The sequence below is a fragment of the Schistocerca cancellata genome, chromosome 3, assembly GCF_023864275.1.
Source record: "Schistocerca cancellata isolate TAMUIC-IGC-003103 chromosome 3, iqSchCanc2.1, whole genome shotgun sequence".
Classification (NCBI taxonomy): domain Eukaryota; kingdom Metazoa; phylum Arthropoda; class Insecta; order Orthoptera; family Acrididae; genus Schistocerca; species Schistocerca cancellata.
Window position 1 is genome coordinate 656913342 of NC_064628.1, and position 22619 is coordinate 656935960.

At 41.8% G+C, this 22619-nt stretch overlaps 1 protein-coding gene across 2 annotated transcripts in view; it reads right to left on the reverse strand.

The window, feature by feature from the left end:
• LOC126175617 (serine/threonine-protein kinase 19-like) overlaps positions 1-22619 on the reverse strand; it is a 43515-nt gene that overhangs the window by 4505 nt on the left and 16391 nt on the right. For both annotated transcript variants that reach the window (XM_049922499.1, XM_049922500.1), the window contains exon 3: positions 9637-9793. In XM_049922499.1, coding sequence (XP_049778456.1) covers positions 9637-9793 — 157 coding nt within the window. The remainder of the gene's footprint in view (positions 1-9636; positions 9794-22619) is intronic.

Consider the following 22619-nt stretch of genomic DNA (forward strand, 5'->3'; position numbering starts at 1 on the left):
CGCTGTGGCAGTTTTTGCATGCCCATGTCATACCAGCTCGCTGCCATGCTGTTCAGAAAGTTATGAACCTCTTCTTTCACCTCGTCGTTGGAGCTGGATCGCTGGGGCCACAATTAATGTTGACTGAAAAAAATGAGACTGAAAAAACTCAAATGGGCAATTCAGAACCGGAGAAGAGGAATGTTGAGCAAGGGCATACACATTCTCCATGACAACGCTCGTCCACAAATCACTAGGCAAACCATTGCTCTTCTGCAACAGTTTCAGTGGAACATAATCACCCACCCACCCTACAGTCCTGACTTGGCACCCAGTGACTATCACCTGTTCCCTAGGTTAAAAGAACATTTGGCCAGAAAGCAATTCAGCTCCGACGACGAGGTGAAAGAAGAGGTTTATAACTTTCTGAACAGCATGGTGGTATGACAATGGGCTTACAAAAACTGCCACAGCGTCTACAAAAATGCATCGACACAAATGGTGATTATGTCGAAAAATAGCTAAATGTTCAAGCTGTAAACTGATGTAAACCGTTGTAGAAATAAACAGGTTTATGTACTTATAAAAAAAAATAGGAGACCTTACTACTTTTGGAATTACCCTCGTAGAAATGATAAGCCAATTTTAAGAAGGAAAATGAGGTTTGGAGGGAGGAAAACAGACACGAAAAGCAGGAGGTAGCTGAAGTTTCATGGAGGGTACAGTCTTTATACAGGGTGAAATGAAAGGAGAGAAGTACTGAAGCACTCAATAAAGTAGCAGAAAAGGTGGGTGAGTTACTTTAAATTGGGAGTTATGGAAAAGTAATCCCCAATGAAGGAAGCTTATGCCAGTTTCAGATGGACCCAAAGAATGGAGGACCCCAACCACTTTCCGGGTAAGCAAGCCCCAAAGAAGGGAGTGTATGCCAGGTTCGAGTGGATTCATGAAAGGGAGGATTCCAACCACATTAGAAGAAAGGAGAGGTACCTTACACTGACCTGGCCTGCAAAATAAAAGGATAAGAGAGCTGAATCCATGGAAATACAGCCTACAAGAAGGGAGAAATGTTTAAGTGTAATATTCATTAAGAAAAGGAATAAAGATCCTGCTTAAGGTAGCATCTCCTCCAAACTGGATAATAAATTGAGAAAGTAAAAATTATCTAACTCTCAAGTTTACCATGAGTAATTGACTCTCTTTGTAATCTTATGTTTGATCTTAAAATTTTGTACAATAATTGCTTCCTCCAGAGGTAAGAAAAATTAATGGTTAAAGAGCTGAAAGTGCTCTGGAAAAAAAAAAAAAAATTAAATTACGGCTCATTCAATGCCACTTTGCCATCCAAAGTAGAGGAGCTCTTTAATATAAAAGAAAAGAGTGCACGACAATTCTAATTAGAGGATATGTATGCTTGTATTGATTAACTGCAAAGTGTATGATCAAGACACCTTATCTCTTAGTGGAGGGATATGTAGTAATCCATGGCATTCACTGAAGGGCGTGTACCACGCACGTCAAATATAAAGCTCAGGGTGAAGATGTGTATGATTACAATTAGTTTGTAAACATTGAGCCACATACTGTGGGAAAGCACTACTCAATAGGTGCGAAATCTACCTGCTGGAGAGGATTTGTAATCTCTGTGGAGCAAGGAGGAATAAAGGAGCTCTGGTACCTTGGAAGATCTCTGGCACCAAGGAAGACGAATATGATGTACATAAGCGATTGTTATGTACAGAATGTTAACGAGGTGTCTTTGAGACAGAAATTATTAGTTGGTTATGGGGGTAGTAACATCCTATGTAACATGTAGCTGTTTACGAAAGTTTTTGACAATATACAGAGTTAATTGGACTTTATTTGAGTAGAGGAGCAGTGTTTTGTTTTACAGCCAATTCACTTATAGAAATCTGGATGGAAGAAAGAAGTTCGATGCCAAGGAAGAACAGGGTACAGCATAGCTGGATGCTGAGATAAATCACAAGAGTTGCAAGGATGAATCTCTACACCAATCTAATAAGGGAATGTTATGGTTGTGATGTTAAGTGTACCTGCATGGAGTAATAGGTCTAGAACAGATGTTGCCTGAACAGTCAAAACATCGCCACACAAGCTTAATACAGCAGTCATCAGCATTTAATAAACACTCAAAAATGCCATGAGTAATTAGGATATTGGGGAAGGGGCACTACATTCGTAACGTGTGGATAAGTTAAGAATTTGGCTCTGATGGGAGGCATGCTGCAGTAGTCCATGCAGTTGCAATGACCGCTGTGTTCGGATGGTGCAGTGGTCAGTGCATCTGCTTAGTAAGTACGACAGCCAGGTTTGAATCCTGGTTTCGCACAACTTTTCAACTTTCCCCACTGATTTGATCAATGACCACTTGCAGCCAATGTCTGTAATTCCTTTGTGTGTGTGTGTGTGTGTGTGTGTGTGTGTGTGTGTGTGTGTGTGTTTTTGTCTGGAGAGGCTTTGGAATCACAACAATGGAGGTGGTAGTGGCAGTGCTAGGACAGTGTACTACACTGAACCTTTGGTAGGGTTGGGAGCTCCTCAATGCTGGCAGCCACAGCCTTTTCTGGAGTTCTGGGAAGAGGTATGGTCTTTGAGGGAACTGTAGCAGCACAAGTGCACTGACAAATGCAGGTACTAGTGCTGACACTGCCAATCTCCATTTGTGTACAGCACTGGTCTTCTGAACTGGTTGTTTAAGAACAGAAGCAAAGGAGGTAGCGAACATGGGGGGCTGCCAGGCCTTACAGATATTTTTAGCCTTACCATACAGGATGAAATTCATTGTTTTAATTTCCCGTATCCCCCTTTCTTCAAGGAAGACACTGCAGTATCTACTCCAGAGAGGTGATCCCCAGAGTAGTTCACACACTTCAAAGGAGACCAACAACTGACTCCTGGGCAGCTGTACCACATTTGCCACAAGTGGTTTCTACCTTACACCCAGGACTGGTATACCCAAAGCACTGGCATTTAAAGCACCACATGGGGTTCGGGACATAAGGCTGCATGCCTAGGTGGAGAAAACCTAGCCTTGACAGGCTCTGGAAGTTTCATGCTGTTGAAAATCAGTATGAACAGGCCTGATTTCACTTGATTACCATCCACTCTTTTCATTACGTTTCGCACGTCAACAATGCCTTATTAGGTCCAATCAACTTTCAGTTCTTTTCTGGGAAAGTACACCTTTGCTGTAGTTCACAGAGTTGTACAGTTTAGTTTCTACTGCATGCTCCTCAAGGCATTGAGGTTTCTGGAGGTCCTTTACTTGTTGGGAACTAGGTGTTTCTACCAACAGCATCCCATTGGGCAATAGCCTGACAGCTTTTAAACGGCCAGGAATCCCCTGTAAACCCTTCTGAATCTAGAAAAGGAAAATCTTCTCAAACTAACTACTATAAACACAGTCTGACCAACAGCATGCATTCTGTTACTATTAACATGAGCACTCTGAAAAATCCCTACGTCAGGAGGACTGGCTACACAAGCCCTCATGTTGAATTGCATGCCCATACCAGAGGTGTACACATTCCACTTTTAACCTGTCCCTGCTTGCCTGATAGATAGACATGCAAGCTGCCGCACGTTAGCAGTGCAATGGGCTGGCAGCTTCACTCCCCTCCAAGCCATGCCATGCCCAACTCAAGCGCACGCTAAAGAAGTCTTGCTTGCCTGCCCACCTTTCCACTGTGCTACGCTACGACACAGTTTATTGTGTAAACTTCCAATGTAGTGTTATGAGTAGGATTCGGAGGTTGATGGAAAGTATTTTTTTTACCCGAGTATCACAAGATGAGACTCAATGAAATATAGATTCATTTTGGGTCACTGTAGGCCAGAAAATGGTTGATTTTATTTGAACATTTTTCCTTTTTAGTGTATTTTGGGTTTATTTACTGCATTTATTTGGATATGAATGATTTTCTCTGAAACTTCACTGTCTTCCAACTAGTACTGGCTATTCTCAATTTGAAGTATCATCAGGTAACCTCTAATACGTTTTCTGTAGTAGGAAGAACCATCTCTGAAAGTTGAGATCACTGCATCTAAGAACCTGAAGATGTCTATTATATTGCAACGGAACTAAAGTTAGGTTTTGGAAGTCTACTTTTTGTAGCCTTTGTATGTTTCTGCCAAATATGACCCCAGTTACAACACTTAATTTTTCCAGATGTGTGTTGCAAGTTCACTGAATTCATTCTAAATGGCCAAACAGTTCATTCTAAATTTCCCAAATTCGTTCTAGCCACCACAAATTTTGTTTTGCATATTGTGTTAATCTAAAAAGTATATGCCTGAAAGAAGCAACTATTCTTCCATACTAAGGTTTCTTCACACTATGTCACTTACCACCAGAATGTGATTTTAATATCCACTGAGCCACAGTTTTTGCTATTTGAATCAGTGTTTGCCCTAAATTTAGAAAGCCTCTCAATGCTTCGGCCTCAAGTCCTTAGTACACAGTTCCACACAGTTGTCAGCCACTAAGTCCGACTTCTTTCAAAATACGTAGGTTGGAACTTAAATAGTGGCAACACTGCTGTGGAGACACTATGCAATGGACTCTACTATTGTCACTGATAGCACATGTTGTTGATATACCTACCATACCTCCGAGACCATCCCATGTGCGCACAATCGAGGGAAGCTGTCTAATGTAACAGTGTCACTCTGTTTTCGAAACAGGAACAATGGAGTTGGATCAAGATTGAATGTGCCAGAGGTCGTACAGCATGACAGCGTCATCGAAGTCTTCAAGAGGTATGCGGGGAATCGGCATTGCCGTACAGAACAGTGGTGCGTTGTGTAAAAGCCTTCAACAAAGGTTGGCAAACTGTGACAGACATGCATCAGGCAGGTCGTCCTAGCGTCTCTGAAGAAGAAGTGCATGCTGTTGCTGCGTTAGTGGACAGTGATCGACGCCATATGATTTGTGAGCTTGCCCACAAAAACGGATTAGCGCATACAAGTGTGCCTGGCATTCTGAAGGAATGCCTGGGCACGTGAAAAATTGCATCACAATAGGTTCCGCAAGACTTGACAGAAATGCAAAAATGGATGCATTAGACGCTGCTCAGATGCACTTTGAGCACTACGAGTGCGAAGGAGAGGCTTTTTTACACTGTATCTTAATACTGGATGAGACATGGACACATCGTGCCAAAACTGGAACGCCAATCCAACGAATTATGTCATTATGGGTTGCCGCGAAAGTTGAAAGTGCATCAAAGCCCCAGTATGGTGAAAGTTATGGTGATTCTTGTGTACGACTGTGATGGTGTAGTCCACATCACATTCCTCCATGGCAGACTGTCTGTGCACAGTATTACTGTTCATTTTTGGAGCATCACTTGTGAGCAGCTCTGCAAAAGAAGCGGCGACACTTTCTGCGCAACCCACCCATCATTTTGCACGAAAATGTGTGGGCGCATACATTGCAAGCTGTAGCTGCTCTGTTCCGTCGATGGGACGGGGGAGTACTGTACCATCCACCATACTCCCCGGACGGAAGTCCTTGTAACTTTGATTTGATTCCGAAGATGAAGGGACCACTTTGTGGCATTCGCTTCAGAACTGTTCCAGAGATGCAACAGGCAGTAGACCGCTCCATCCACACCATCAACAGAACAGGCTCTGCTAATGGTGTACTATGCCTTCCACATCGCTGGCAACGGGCTCTACACAACACTGGTGACTACTTCGAAGGACAGTAACAGGTGCAAACATGTAACTCTTTTGTATCAGTTGTGAATAAATAGTTTCCACTATTTAAGTTCCAACCCTCATATTTATAGACTGAGGAAATCGCTGGTCAAATTTACAACCATGTCATAAAATACTCAAGCTTCCTGAAAGAGTGTTAATTAACTTTTTGTACAATTTATATTTAGAGACACCTACTGCTTTATTGGAACTGCCCCATAAACTCATGAAAACTTTTGCGCTCCTTGACTCGAGCTCCTTTTCATGTCTGGTGTATATTCCCCAGTCTTAATTTCTCCTCAGCCTCCTTCAAGTTCGGTTTGTTTATTTTGCTGCTCACACTGTTATGATAAATGAGCTGCAATGAAACTACCTACCCAAACATATATCTGGCCAGTCATAGTGGATTAACAGTGCAACCTTTTGTCAGGTGTAGCAGGCTGAATGGGTTCTGTGAAGCTTGCGCTTGTGGGAACCCAAGTTGGCCTACTCTACCACTGTGCTTCAATACACATGTACTCATGCATCTGTGCTGCGGCAGATTGAACTGCTTTAATGGTTGCAGTGGAGATAGGGGAAGGCAGGATGGAAGGAGAATTTGTACACCTCTGGCTGATACCCACCAGTGGCCCACCTATTCCGCTGGGAGTGAAACATTTCATTTCAAGCATTCCATCTCAGTTCCACAATCAGTTAGGCAAATACAGATCCACTCACAACAGAGATGTGTGTGCCTGAGTAAGCCTTGTACAATTGAGGTGCGCAGATTCCCCAGAGGTTGTCCACCAACAACTGTTCCACCACAACAGCCATGCATCTCATCGGCATGCAGTACACTTTGAAATTGAGGTTTCTTCCTTTTGTAAATGTTTTTCCACCCTCGTGATCTGGGTGGTCAAACAAAGATCCCCGTTCCCTGTGACACACAATGTTCCAGTGCCAAACCATATGGTGGTCACTGAAGCATGTTCAGAACTTATGGTGACAGATGTCTGGTAGTGCTTACCAGATCCCCAGCTCAGGAATCCCAGTGTTGTCAAGCCCATCCTAGCAAACAAATTCTGAGCCTCAGAGGGCTGATTATTTTGATGAAACCATAACTAACATATACCAAAATGGATTTACTTAACTTGGCAAGCTTTAAAAGTATAAAGTGCAATTTGCCTTTTTGTTATGCTGCTCATTGTGTAAACCACATCGTGAGAATGAGCTCTGCGGTTTGCCAATATTTCTGTCAACATGTTTCGGGATGAAAGATCACGCCACACAGCCGAATACCACAGATAAATTTCACATCTTCTTTGGAGTCGTATGGTGTAAACTAGGATAGTCAGACATATATTTGTGTGCAATATATGCGACATACACGTATGTGGGTGAAGCTGTGTGTTAAAAACTAACAGAACACTTATATATGTCAAGAGAAGCTATAATCTATAATTTTTCTCTTGCAATTACTAGAAAGACAATGTAAGATTTTCATGGTGTCAGTAAGTACTAAGTTCAGTCACTGTGTGTGTGTGTGTGTGTGTGTGTGTGTGTGTGTGTGTGTGTGTGGCAGGGGGTGGGGATGCTTCATTACATTGCCCTTCAGTTTTCATAAATTAATGTTAGTTACAAGAAAAACTAAATTGCTAATATATAATTCCCTAGTCCGCCCAGTTATCACATACGGCTCAGAGGTATGGACGTTGACAGAACACGATAAAAATGCTCTAAGAAGCATTGAGTGGAAAATACTACGCAAAATCTATGGGCCAATAAGGGAGGAAGAAGGCTGGAGAATACGCTACAATGCTGAATTACAAGAGTTAATACAAGGCAGGGACATAGCAAAATTTGTTAAATCACAGCGAATACGATGGCTAGGACATTTGGAGAGAATGGCAGAGGATAGAATTCCAAAGAAAATGATGAAAGGTATGATCCATTCAGTTAGGCGAAAAGGGAGACCTAGAAGAAGATGGATCGATGAGGTAATAATGGATATCAGCAATATGGGAGTCCGGGGTTGGAAAAGAGCAGCAAATAACCGAGAAGTGTGGAGGAAGATTGTTGAAGAAGCCAAGGCTCACCAAGGGCTGTAGAGCTACTGAAGAAGAAGAAGAAGAAGAAGAAGAATGTTAGTTTATGTGAACGGGGTGGGGATGCTTCATTACATCGCCCTTCAGTTTTCATAAATTAATGTTAGTTTATGTGAAACAGTGCCATATCAAAACATGAGAATGTGTTTCATGCTGTTACTGCTTCTCGACAGTGCTGTCACAGCCAATCACGGTCAAATGCATTGGCACAACCTTCTATATAGTAACCTTGGGTTTAGGTAGCAGTAATGTGTAGTGATGAGATTTGTACTGGACATGCCAGCATGGAGATGTGCATCAGTCTTCGAGCTGAGAACGACAACTTGCATTCGGTGTCCTCTTTGTAAGTTAGAACTCCCTACAGTTTACCAACACCAATGGAAGTCTTTGATGTAATTTGTAAAGTCTGTTACTGTCCTAATCAAATTAGGGAAAGAAATTATAAAACAAACTGACAAAAAATTGGGTTTGTTGATAGAACACATCCGGAGGCATCAAGAAACTGTCAGTTTGGTAATGGAGGGTAAAAATTGTACAAGGAGATTGGTTGGATGGTTGATTTGAGGGAGGGGACCAAACAGTGAGATCACCAGTCACATCAGATTATGGAAGGATGGGGAAGGAAGTTGGCCATGCCCTTTCAAAAGAATCTCATCCCGGTTTTTGCCTGAAGCAGTTTAGAGAAATCGCAGAAAACTGAAATCAGGATGGCCAGATGCTGGTTTGAACCATGTCCTCCCGAATACAAGTCCATTGTGCTGACCCTGTGTGGAAAGAGACCAAGTATCAAATACAGTAAGGAACTTCCAATACATGCAAGTTGCGGCACTTATGCACAGAATAAGAAGTTAGCTCAGGGAGCAGAATAGGATAGTGTGAAGGTCTGCATGAAACCAGTCTTTGGACCAAGACCACCAAAAACAACAACATAACACTGGCATCCGAAATCATTGAAGAGTAACATACTACTCAAACACGTATAGGTGTATCTGGTTGGAACTAGCGCTACTGGACTGCAGAATATACTCAGGTAGCTGCCTGTTCAGAACTTTTTGTGATATTTGCTGTATGTATAGGAGTTATACTTCTTTTTATAAAGAATAAGGATAACAAGTTTGACATTTTCAAACAATGGAAAATCCAGGATGGTATGTAACATTTCGGCATCTCCGCTATATGGCGAGTAGCAACTTTCCTTCTCATAAGACTAATACTTTTATGTTCCTTGTGAATCAAGTGGCTAAGGCAAAGACAAAAGTTGTAGTTTAACATATCAACTTCATTAGAAAGGGAACACCACCTAAGTCAGATTACAACTCAGACAGAAACTGACTGTCCTGATAAAGAAACTATCAACCAATCAGCATGTAAGGAAACCACAGAAAATCTGAATCAGAATGGCTGAACCAAAATATGAATTCCACTTCACACACTGTGATTAAGCCAACATCTCCCCTTTTAAATCAAGTTCCGTTGTGCCTAATGTTATTTGCTGAACTATACACAGAGCTCATGGTGATAAAATCTGTGGAGGCTTTGAGCTAACACTACCAACAGACCCTAGCATTTGCCAGACCAAATGTGATTCAGTTCTCACCATTTACCACCACCTACGAGATGTGCAAATTTATGGTCAAAATGAGAACTGACCTCCTCCCACCTTTAAGTTCTATGCTGCTTTTATTGAAAACTGGAAGAATAAAAGTAATTAGAGAGTAGTGTAAGCCCAGCAGAAATACACACATAAATGCATTAATGTGTCATTGATAAAATAACAGTGTGCATGTTTTGTTTTGATATGATGATTTGTTAGTAATTTCTAAATTAGGAATAAATAATACTAATTTCTCACAGGCTGTAGAATTTCACTGAATTTGCTCCTCTTTATTGTTGCTAGGACAGCTTTCCTCCCCTTTAAGTAAGTTTTCATGAAATCTCCAGCATTTGGAAAAGAGAACCAAAAACTCGAAGCTGATCTTAATGTTAGCAGACCACATCCAAACAAAAATCTGTAAAAAATTCAAACTATGTAAAAGGCACAATTTCTTCACTTAGTGTTTCCTATTGTATTATTAATTTAGAAATAAAACAACAGAAAGTCCAGCATGTAATAATAACAATATGAATAGGATAGATTGCTACTCACCATATAGAGGTGGCTCGGGTTGCAGACATGCGCTTTTCATTGTGAATATCTGTGACTTAAAGCCTCTTCTATATGGTGAGTAGCACTCTATCTTTTTCATATCATCATAAATTTAGATATAATATTTATAAGGAATATTTTCACCAAAATTTAACCACTATTAAATACACACAAACAATAAAGACCGGTTAGCATGCAGCAGCAGTAGTAATTATAAAGTAATTAGCTTTAATCCTTTGGACTCCAGACACAGGGCATCTCAGCGCACTCTTATTTTAATTGCCGCCAGCCAGGTGGCAAGCACACCACAGAGAATTGCGCGAGTCATTTCGTGGAAACAGCGAGGCCACTGATCAACAATTAGGGTACGCATCAAAAAGTGCACTTTTAGATATATTTACATAAGCATTACAGTACAAAACTTTTCATTGTATGATAGTTTTTAAGCTCTTCTCAGTGGACTTTCCATTTTAATTTCACTTTAACTGTTTACAAATGAAGCACCATTATCACCAAAATCATTGTCACTGTCATTTTCACTTAGACATCTCTCTAAATGCTCTACAATCTCTTCCTCAGAAAGGATTGTGCGCGGAGAATTAACCATTTCGCACCTACTAACTTGAACATAATATTTACAACTTCTCTCTCAACACAACTGCTACAGTTTGACACCAAGTTAACTCAGGCTTCTCTAGATGACAGTACTGTTCAGTACTGAAGAGCATAGTACAGGGTGATTCAAAAAGAATACCACAACTTTAGGAATTTAAAACTCAGCAACGACAAAAGGCAGAGCTAAGCACTATCTGTCGGCGAATTAAGGGAGCTATAAAGTTTCATTTAGTTGTACATTTGTTCGCTTGAGGCGCTGTTGACTAGGCGTGAGCGTCAGTTGATGCTAAGATGGCGACCGCTCAACAGAAAGCTTTTTGTGTTATTGAGTACGGCAGAAGTGAATCGACGACAGTTGTTCAGCGTGCATTTCAAACGAAGTATGGTGTTAAACCTCCTGATAGGTGGTGTATTAAACGTTGGTATAAACAGTTTACAGAGAATGGGTGTTTGTGCAAAGGGAAAAGTTCTGGACGGCCAAGAACGAGTGATGAAAATGTAGCACGCATCAGCAAGCATTTGTTCGCAGCCCAGGAAAATCGACTCACAGAGCTAGCAGAGAGCTGCAAATTCCACAATCAACTGTATGGAGAGTCCTACGAAAAAGGTTAGTTATGAAACCTGAACATCAACTACCCGAGGCGATGGATCGGCCGCCAGGCAGCCCGTGACAGAGCACTTCATCACTGGCCTCCAAGAAGCCCTGATCTTACCCCCTGCGATTTTTTCTTATGGGGGTATGTTAAGGATATGGTGTTTCGGCCACCTCTCCAAGCCACCACTGATGATTTGAAACGAGAAATAACAGCAGCTATCCAAACTGTTACGCCTGATATGCTACAGAGAGTGTGGAACGAGTTGGAGTATCAGGTTGATATTGCTCGAGTGTCTGGAGGGGGCCATATTGAACATCTCTGAACTTGTTTTTGAGTGAAAAAAACCTTTTTAAATACTCTTTGTAATGATGTATAACAGAAGATTATATTATGTTTCTTTCGTCAAATACACATTATTAAAGTTGTGGTATTCTTTTTGAATCACCCTGTACAGTCAGATTCAAGAACGAAGCATGTGAGAACTACAAAAAATTAGGTCAAATGACGCTCGAAATCAGAGGGGAAAACAAAATTCGCAATGCTGAGTGCCACTTGCCATTGTAGTGCTAGGAATTAACAGGAGATTCCTGGAAAGTGCTGGAGGAAATCAGAGAAGACAGAGGAGGGAAGGATGAAATGTCATATATTGCAGGGATAACTTATTTTTAGTTAATGCAAAATGTTAACAATCCAACATACAAATGAAGCACCGAGTTGGCAATTGGCACATAAACAAAACAGATATCATAGCTAGCTTTTGGACAAATCCATTTTCAATCGTGTAGTTGAGCTGCAGTACCTGCACAATGTACTTAATGTGGACAATGTGGTGTAGCTTTGCTCCAATAAGCCTAAACAAGAATTCATCCAACAGCTAGCAACATTCTCAGTGTGGTTCATGTGCCAATTGACATTTCAACACCTCAGCTATATGGTGGGTTGTTATCTTTACTCCTGTTATTTACTGTTTATTATTTTTATGTTCGTTTATACATTTTCTTCCAATCTGCCTTTCCATCCCTTTTCACTCACTTTCCTGGCAATTTTCTCTAATTACTGATTAGTCTTATGTGCACTGAATATTTCCTATTTTACAACAAGAATGAATCTCAGATTCCAAAAGACACTGATTTTTAGGTTACGTGTATCGACCGGTTTCTGGAGCTACTCAATAAGGCCCATATTTGTTCCTTTCATACAGTCCACAACAGAATTAAAGGGTCACTTTTTGAAACCATTCATTTTCTCCAGATGTGCCAAAGAAGTTTGAAATTTGGTTTGAAGTTGCCAACAACCTTCCTTTGTAATGGTGCAAAAGCACAGTTCTCTGTAACATCACAGGCTTGGTGAAGATTCAAAAAGCAAGGTGTATATACATGAATAAGAGAAAGGCCTGAGCTGAGACATTCACATGAGGTGTAAAATGGGTAATGATGTTGTATTAGCACCAAATTTCACCATAATTATGTCCAATGTCACTGTCCATATGGCACACCATGGGAAGATCACCACTTCCCACCCCCTCCTCCCCTTAACCACATCTCATCCTTTCTATTGACACTTCTGCAATGGAAGACAGAACCGTGATGGCCAGTCTTGAAATAATGCAGCCTTCTTATGGTTAGCTGAGGAAAACATCTGAAACACTGTCACTCAGACTCAATGCAGAAAGGCCTCAGGGGATGGCTCGTAAAGGGTGTCAATAAAACCATCCCTTCCCTCAGGGCACTGATTTACACACATTTTGTGACTGAAAACGAGTTTGCAATGCAATGTGCTACAGACCATTGTTATTGACAACCTTTGACACTGCGGAGCAGTTTATAATGCATTAAAGTCTGCCTCCCTGCCCGATAAATTTAGGGATGAGGCCTGACAGTTCACAAAATTTTGCCACCCTTGTAGCACTGGAATCAGTATCTGCAAGGATGGTGGGCAAATCTCCATCGAGACTGAAGGGCTGTCCTAATACCAGTATATAGGACACATAGCCACAATATGCTGAACTGAAAGTGGCACACCACAAACTTCAAAGAGAGGTGGATCCTCCCACTGGAGGAGGAAGCCTTGTGTTAAAGGACTATGCTTGATGCGCAATCTGGTAAGCAGAACCTCCTTCCAGCAGTGATGCTGACATGAAGTCCGAAATGCCTTTGTGGTCGATTTGAGCAAACATATTTTGTTGTCTGTCACCTTCAACCATTCAGTCTCCCACTGACGCATGATGCGTCTGTCAGAAAATGAGATGATGGCATGCAGTGGGATGAGACACTGATGGACAGCACCATGCCAACATACTTTCTTAGTGGCTTAGTTGGCCATGTCGTAGGCCTGTATCCCGGTGAAAGATCACCTCCTTGCCATGGTGTTGGAGCTGCTGTAAGAAGTCATGGATGAGCTGAATCAGCGGGTCTACTGGATACATTCGGTTAAGTGCTTGCAGTGCACTAAGAGAGTCAGAACAGACAAGAAATCTTGTACGGTGATGTCTGTGAACCCTCTCCAGTGCCATCAGAATGCCATATAATTCCGCATCATAATTTGTAAATTGTTCTGGGAGTCGCACTTTAAAAACCCTATCAGGGAAAACAGCAAAACAACTGAGGACATCCTCTTGCTGGGACCCATCTGTATAAACAATCGTAAAACTCCAGTATGTACACAAAATGAACAACAACAAAGTTGTAAAAACAAGACGCCAAGGTGGCAATGCGTTCCATACCTGGTAGTGTATTTTGATGCCTGATAGATCCAGATCCTTAAGACCGTCTGTAGCATGTATCCCAAATGGGTGGGTCACATGGGGCCAATTCCTGAACAGTCGTTAAAAGGTGGATTAGACCACTGAACTAAATATCAAGGAGTGAGATGACGCTGAGATTTTCAATGCCTGTCAAGCCAAAAGGATATGTGGCAGAATCCAGAGTGGTGGTTCACCAGCCTATGCACACAGATTCTGAATTGGGCTGGTCCAAAAGGATCCACTCAATATCCAAATGCGTTCATGGTGGATAGCATCTAGCATCTTGAGGTAGGAAGGACAGGCTCATCCATTGACCAGGCTGCCAAAATATAAAATTGATCAAACAAATGTCCTTTCATACTGCAGGAGCTGGGACTCGTCAGCTCCCCATGGTTTTTCTGTTAAGGCATTTCAAAATATTCAATGACTGGAAGGTTCATAGGTCTTTCAGGTGTGGAAGCCAAGTTAATTTTGAGTCAAATAATAAACCCAAAAAGTGCATAGTGTCTTGAAAACATAAAATGTTGTCCCTCATTGTGAGCACTGGATGGTTAAAACTTCAACGAGCACGGTTAAAATTGACAAATGTAATCTTCTTGGGTGAGAACTGAAAACCAGTTGTCCTGGCCCAGGTTTCCAGCCTCCTAATGGTCAACTGTAGCTGCCTCACCATTGTTATAAGATCAGAGGAAGAGTACAAGATTGCAAAGTCATCCACAAACAGAGAGCTTTTGACAGAGCTCCTCACTGTGGAGGAAATGCCATTGATAGCAATGGCAAACAATGTGACACTTAGGACACTGCCTTGGGGGACCCAGTTCTCTAGAACACAGCAGTATGACATGGCATCGCCAACATGATATTGAAAATGCCAGTCCTCGAGAAAGGATTGGATAAGAAGCAGCAGATGTTCACGTAGTCCCCATTCATGAAGTTGGCGAAGGATGTTGTACCTCCAAGTAATGTCAAATGCTTTTTTGTGGTCAAAAAACACAAAAACCAAATGGTTTTGGGATAAGATGGACTCCTGTATTGCCGTCTCCAGTAGAAATAAGTTGTGAAGGGTGGAATGGTAGTGCCTGAAATCACACTGGGAGTGGTTCAGGTGACCTTAGAATTCAAGCAACCAGACAAGGCAGCGGTTGACCATACGTTCAAGAATCTTACCCATACAACTGGTAACGGCTACACTCCAGTAACTGTTAGGGGCGCTATGGTCCTTGTCTGGTTTCCAGAATGGAATTAATATTGCCTCCTTCCAAGTTGTGGGGTGCTGTCCACCAGATCTGACTGAAACCAGAGAGGAGCTGTCCTTTCGTTTCAGGGCACAGATGACAAAGCATGGCATAATGGATCTCATCAGGTCCTGGAGCAAAGTCTCTGGCTACATACAAAGCCGATTCCAGTTCCCACATGGAGAATAGAAGGATGTAGACTTCCTCATTATGAAGATGAAACTGAGCTCCCTCATCTCTGTAGTCCTACGGAACACCTGAAAAGCGGGAGCTTGTCGGGATGACAAGAAGTCTCCAGTTAAAACCTGAGCCATGTCTTCTGGCATGTCCACCAAGATCCCATTACTTGACAAGACTGTAATGGGATGTGTACTAACCTTGCCTACAATCCGTCTTATTGATTCTCAATCTTGTGCAATGAAAGTGGACCAATTAATCGAAGTCATGAATTTCCTCCAGGAAGCCCTCTTCCATTCTTTTATCACTCGCCTCCCATGTGCTCTCGCAGATCTGAAGGCATGAAGATTTTCTGTAGTTGTGCAGTGTTTGAGGTTCCACACAGCTCTTTGTCTGGCCCTGATTGCCAATTGACAGTTCGTCATTCCACCAAGGTACAGGCCTTCATCTGAGGTGGTTACTCGACTGGGGGATGGACACCACGGCAGCCTGTTGGATCTCACAAGTGATATGGGCAACCATCTCCTGAGCACAAACCTTTTGTTCAAAAATAGCCTGTTGACTGTACTGCAACCAGTTTGCCCTTTGTATCATATATCTGCATGGTCTCCTGTCAGGTACCATCCTAGTAGGCAAACGGATCCACACTGGGAAGTGGTCACTAGATGTAAATCTGCAGCTACTTCCCACTGAAGTGAGTCTGCAATAGTTGGGGAATAAAAACAAAGGTCAACAGCTGAAAGAGACCATGTAGCTGTGGAAAAGTTATCACCTGACCCGTGTTCACAAGGCAGATATTCTCAGAATGGACGAGTCTCTCAATCATCCGGCCCTGGAGCCGAGCCCCATTGCACTGTGCTTTAAAGTCCCCCACAAGAAGGAATGGGCATGGGATTGCCTGGAAGAGTTCTGCCAGAGTGTCTGCACCCAAAGCATTGTTAGGGGAAAGGTACAAAGAACACACTGTGATTTTAAAGGGTTCGAGAACTTTCACGGCAATTGCTTGTATGGTCGTGGTAAGAGGGGCAGGAGAGGAGTCACATCTGTCATCAATGAAAACAACTCCATCTTTAGCCCTGTCTCAAGTAGTATAGTCCTTCCTGTATGGGTGGTAACCCTGTAATGCAAGTGTGCCGATGACTTTAAGATATGTTTCTTGTAAGCAGATGCAGAACAGTTTCTCCTGGGCCAGAAGCTGTAATTCTTCCAAATGTGAGCGACATCCATTCAAATCCCACTGCAACACAGATGGCCCTGCGGAAACCATTGTTTAGCGATGGTTGTTCTGTTCTTTCTCCCTTGGAGATTGTGATTTATTGGGGAGGTCAGGGGAAACATTAGCCAGTTCCTTGCTCTCTCGTTCCTGCAATTGGAAGTCCATATCCTCAAGAGCATAGTTCCCATCAGAGACGGAGAGAGCTCGCTGATCTGAAGCTTTAACTACCACGTTCTTGGACTTGGAGCTACTTTTCGAAAGATGTTACCTTTACTGGTGGGAGGAGGTGGGTACCTGGGTTGTGGGGATGGCTTAGTTGATTTCTAATGATGGGTAGTGGTATGTGGCTTAGGTTGTAAGCCCATTACTGATGTCTTTTGAGTGACTTCAGTTTCAACTGGAGTGTTTCCACCATAGGTACACCGACAAGTGCATGTGCTCGTACCTGAATCTGTGGTCTGAGTTTGTGTGGAGGCATCACACTTAGCGATTGGAATCTTAAGGGCTGATGCAAAAGAAAGTAGTAAAAACCGGTGGTTGGATAGCTTTGAAAGATTTTTTAGCTTCACCATAGGGTAAGTGTCTCTTGACTTTCAACTCCTGGATTTTGTTGTAAACCTCACACTTTCTGCTCCACACTGAGTGATCCCTGGAGCAGTTTACACATTTTGGAGGAAGTGTACAAGAATTGCCTCATTCCTGAGCCGACCCTCCACAATTGTAACATGTAGCCCTCCCATTACATCCCATAGTGGTATGGCCAAATCTTTGACATTTGTAGCATCACACTGGGTTACGAACAAACGGGCGAACCTTAAGACGGATATAGCCTACAAGGATATGATCAGGTAATTCAGGAGTACTAAACATTAGAATAAATATTGCTGATTTTTCCAATTTGCCATTGACACTGTTCATATACTTGTGCACTTTCACGATGTCCATATTTTACCATTCTTCACGTAACTCCACGGGGTCCACCTCCATTAGTTCGGAGCAGGTAACCACACCCTTACTGAAGTTAAGCGTGTTATGTGACTCAGACTCGACTGGGTAGTCAAATAAGGCCTTACATCCCAGCAGCTCAGATATTTGGGGTGAATTAGCAGTTTCAACTAGAAGTGTTCCATTACACAGTCGTTTGACACTTTTTAAGAGACCCAGCAATACCTTCCAATGCCTTGTGAATATAGAAAGGGGGTACCTTCTTAGAAGTTCCCCCAGGTTGCTTGATTACAATGAAAGTGTTATGGCACACTAATGCCCTATTACTATGATTCTGAGACTTCTTTTCGGGAGGACTGACCAACCGAGTTCTCTTTGATGAGCACATGTAGGTACTACCTGACAGTACACCCAGCCTGTCAGGAGTAGTAGTTTGATGAGACCATTCCACAGGGATCCCATGAGACACTAGGGAAACAACCATTTACCCAGGCAGAGCCCTACATGCCTGAGCAAGCTTCATACAACTGGGGGCGGCAGGTGCCCCAGAGGTTGCCCACTAGAGACTGTTTTACCTCAACAACCATTCACATCATCAGTATGTAGCACACCTTAAGATTGATGTTTTTTTAAATTTTTTTTTTTTTTATATCGAGGTGTGTCTTCCTAGCAGTCCAGGCGGTGAAGTCAAGACTCCCTTTCTCCAAAACACACAACATTCCACCGCTGCCCAGAGCTTATGGTGGCAGAAGGCTGATGGCCCCCAGCTCAGGAACCCACGGGGTCACCAAGCCCAGAGTCAGCAAACAAATGCTGAGCCCCTAAGAGGAACAAACCAAGAGAAGGGGTCCTTTCATTGACCCTCTTTTATCTCACCTCCTGAGGCCTTTCCACCTCTATTCTGAGAGGTGGTATAGCTAAAACGTTTTCCTTGTCCACCCATAAGAAAAGTGGGCAATTTCAATGCTGGGTGTTGCGGTTCTGACCTCCATCATAAAGGCATCACGAGAAGGGGTGAGATGTAGGTGGGGGGGGGGGGGGGGGGGCTGTGAGGGCCTTCTCATGGTGCTTTGGCCAAAATTGTGGTTAAATCTGATGCCAATGTGACATCTTTAACCCACCCCACATGAACTTCTGAGTTCTGGTCTTCTTTTGCATGTGGCAACACCTACCCATTCGAAGATTTGCCGAGCTGGATGGTTACGTTGCGGGGTACCATGCTTTTGCATCATTATGGAGGAAGGTTGTAGACACTTTTGAGCCACATTTCAAATTTGTGCACTGCAGTGGAGGAAAATGACTGGGTTTCAAAAAATGTGACCCTTTAATTTTTTCCACAGTATATATTTAACTGAAATTAACTTTTATGATATAAACTTTGTTTCATGAGATTCTGTAAACAATTCTTCCTTAGACCTTAAACAATAATAATTACTGGAAGGTAGTGCATCTATCACAGACACTGGAATTTGTAGTGATATATCACAGAAAATTAATCTGAAAAAATTACATTGCTGACGTACACTATCGTTGACTGACTAATATGCGACAAAACATCAAAAAGTATAACTTTCCAATAACAATAATAATAAAATTTAACCACACAATTCTACCCCCCCCCAAACACACACACAGACAGACAGACAGAGAGAGAACTGAGGTACTGGCACAGCTCCAACAAACATATTAAATACCACAAACAAATGAGTAAGGGACAAGTAAGGCAATATGGTTTCTGCTGGGTAAAACCACTTGCACATTTGAAATAACTGTAAATTGATGCACCAGACAATAATCTAAGAGAAATACTGGGCTAACTGAAGTTGCTAGATGGAATCGGTACCATAGCTATCAGTAGGGCCACACAATCCCTTCAGGCCTCAGTGTGGAAGCCAGACAAAATGTGTTCCACATAACAGGAAAAAAGGTGTCTCCAGGCAAACCGAAGCCAAACTGCATTGGGAAGTAAACCTGAAGAACAAATCCTGGTCCAGCTGGCAGGGAGCTGATCAACACACTTTTACAAACAGTAAATGCAAATACCAAAATGACACAAAACTACAATGAAAAGAAGCTGGGCAGATTATTGGAAGGAGACCTAGCAAGAAAAAGGACAGATTACAGGATAACAAGATATGGAAAGAAAAAATAAAAAGTATAAAGCAGATGTTTCTATAGGAACATGGGACACTAGTCTTTGTGCAGTCTGGATGCCTTAAAAATATTGCTCGATAAACTAAAGAAACTTAAGACTGGAATTGTAGCCCTCCAAGAAATATGCTGCACTGAGAATGGAAGCCATAGATATGAGAAGCAAACTTATTTTATAATGGCTCCACGGAAGTACATGAATTGGACACACAATTCATTGTAAACAGCCAGATTAAGCACCTAGTGATCCTGTTTTACAAGTGGAAGTCTAAAACTGTCAGTTTTAAGGATTAAGGGGGATTTTTTGATTACAGTATAATTATTGCTCAGGTTCAGAAAAAAATCTATTCTATGAACTTCCTGAAAGAATATATTACTACCCAATCATGATAAAATAGTAGCTGGACATTTCATTGCCCATGTGGAGAGAGAACAGATATTCAGACCAACAACCGGCCCACACAGTAAACACACAACAATGACAACAGAATCAGATTAATTTCAATTGCAGCATCTCATAATATGTTTGTTGGTTTCATACAGTTCCCAAATAAAAACATCCACAAAGAGACAGGGAAATCCCCTGATGCAACATAGTGAACCACATAGACAATATGTTGATAGATACTACACAGATCAGACCAGCTCGATATGTGAGAAGATTCAGGAGCCCAAAAATTGACTCAGATCACTATCTGGTATGGACCAGCATTAAAACAAGTATATCTAATACACCAAAAGTATTTGCAACAAACCATGCGCAGCTGCCCTAAGGCACCTGAAATTAAGAAATGACGCCAAGAAGTACTAACAGAGGCACTGAATGGAGAAAAGGAGCACAACAGTATTCAAGAAATGTGGGAAATGATTAAGAAGGTAACTGAAGCTACAGAACATGAAGCACTGGGAATAGAATTTAGACACACGAGAAACCCATGGTTCAATGCTGAATGAAAGGCAGAAACTAAAAAATAGAATAAGGCATACAAGAAGACATTACAAAGCAACTGTATGAGAAGAATAAAGCAAGATTTTGAAGAGAAAAGGAGAACTGAAGTAGATTTCACCGAGAAAAGAAAAGAGAATGACTGATAGTGTTAAGTGGTGTGGCTATGGCTTCAGAATGAAACTCTAATAGTAGCCTAGCCGAGGGTGAAAGTGGTTTCATCATACGCTAAGAGAAAGGATCTGTTAACAATGGCTCAAGTACTGATGACACAAGGAGTTCCTATGAACTGAACAAGCAGCAGCAAATGGAAAGAATCTGGTCCCTCCAATAGTTGGAGAAGTAAGAACTTCGTTCAAATGACCAAACAACAAGGTAGCTGGAACAGCTGCAATCCCTGCAGAATTACTAAAACAGGGTAGTCAGAAACTGGAACAGTTCCTCTTAAAAATACTGATGTTGATCTGAGAAGTGAAGGGAGGTATTACGTGCGCTCTCTACAATAACGGAGATCAAATGGAGTGTGCAAACTATTGATGCATAACACTCCTAAACATGGAGTATAAAGTACTCACTAAGCCCATTTTACTGCCTCCATCTGATCATCCAAACATGGATTTTTCCCAGGAAAGCAAATGGTGGAACAGTTTCTTTCACCTTGAGAGAAATCTTACAAAAAAACCAACTGAATCTGGAATTGGTACACACCACCTATTTGTTGACTTTAAAGATGCATATGATAGTGTGGATAAGAATAAATTATATACTGCCCTGAGAGAAATGTGAATATCTGAGAAGCTGTTGAAAATGTTGAGGATGACAATGAGCACTCCAAATAGCAGATTCAGGGTTCTATGAGAATTAGCAGAGCCACTGGATATTCACTATGATGTAACACCAAGGAAAGGTCATAGTGGGTTCCTTTCTTTTTAACGCAGCACTGGAACATATAATACAAGAAGCTAACTTGCTGGCCAGGGAGACAATCATCCACAAAACAGTGCAAATATTAGTCTACACTACTAATATAAACTTAGTCAGAAGATTTCAGATGGTAATGCCAGAAACATTTATTGTGTTAAACAGGCTGCTAAAGACATGGAACTGACAATGAGTTAAAGACTAAATTTACAGCTTGCAAATGAGTAGACACAGGAAACATGCTGAAGTCAATAGCTTTATCTGGTTGTGAATCTGAGAATGTCAAGGAGTTTAAATACGTGAAATTGGCCATTACCTACTATGATACCTCCTCCAAAATTAAACAGCTAGAGGCAGCCAATAGAGCTTATTTTGCTCTAATATAACTATTTTCTTCAAGGCTCTTATTTTGCTCCACTAAATCTCCATAAACTCCTCATAAGAATAATGCTCAAATAGGCCTCAGAAACTTGGCTACTAACAGTATGGGATAGCAACGGACACGTTTGAGAGGTACTCTGCAGAATAATTGACTCCAGCTGCAAAGGAGATAAGTGGAAAAGACAATATGAGAATGTGCTTTATACCATGTGTAATGAGCCATGTATCAAAAAGGCAGTCAAGTCAAACAATGGAAAATCCAGCATAGAATGACAATATTATGAAAAGGATAGATAGCTACTCATCATATAGTGGAGACACAGAGTCGCAGAAAGGCACAACAAAATGACTGCTGGTCTGGCCTCGGAAGCCAGAGACAGTGGTCATGTGTGTACAAATTGTGTTTGTGTGAATGTGTGTGTACATGCTCTTTAATTCAGAAGAACACATTTTGGCTGATAGTTTACTTTTTATTGTGTCTGTCTGTGATTCAACATCTCTGCTATATGGTGATTAGCAATACATCTTCTTCATAATACTGTCAAACAGTAAAGTCCACATGAATGCAGAGGGCAAGCATGTGGTACTGATGGTTGATACAGAAGTAGCAGAGAAGATACTAACTGGAAATCCCAGAGGGCAAAGGGGGAACAGCAATGCAAAAACAAGGTGGCCAGAGTTGACAACATACAGAGAATAGAATACAGAAATCGGAAAGCACTAGCATGTGACATATCCGATGGAAAATCATCTGAGAGGCGAA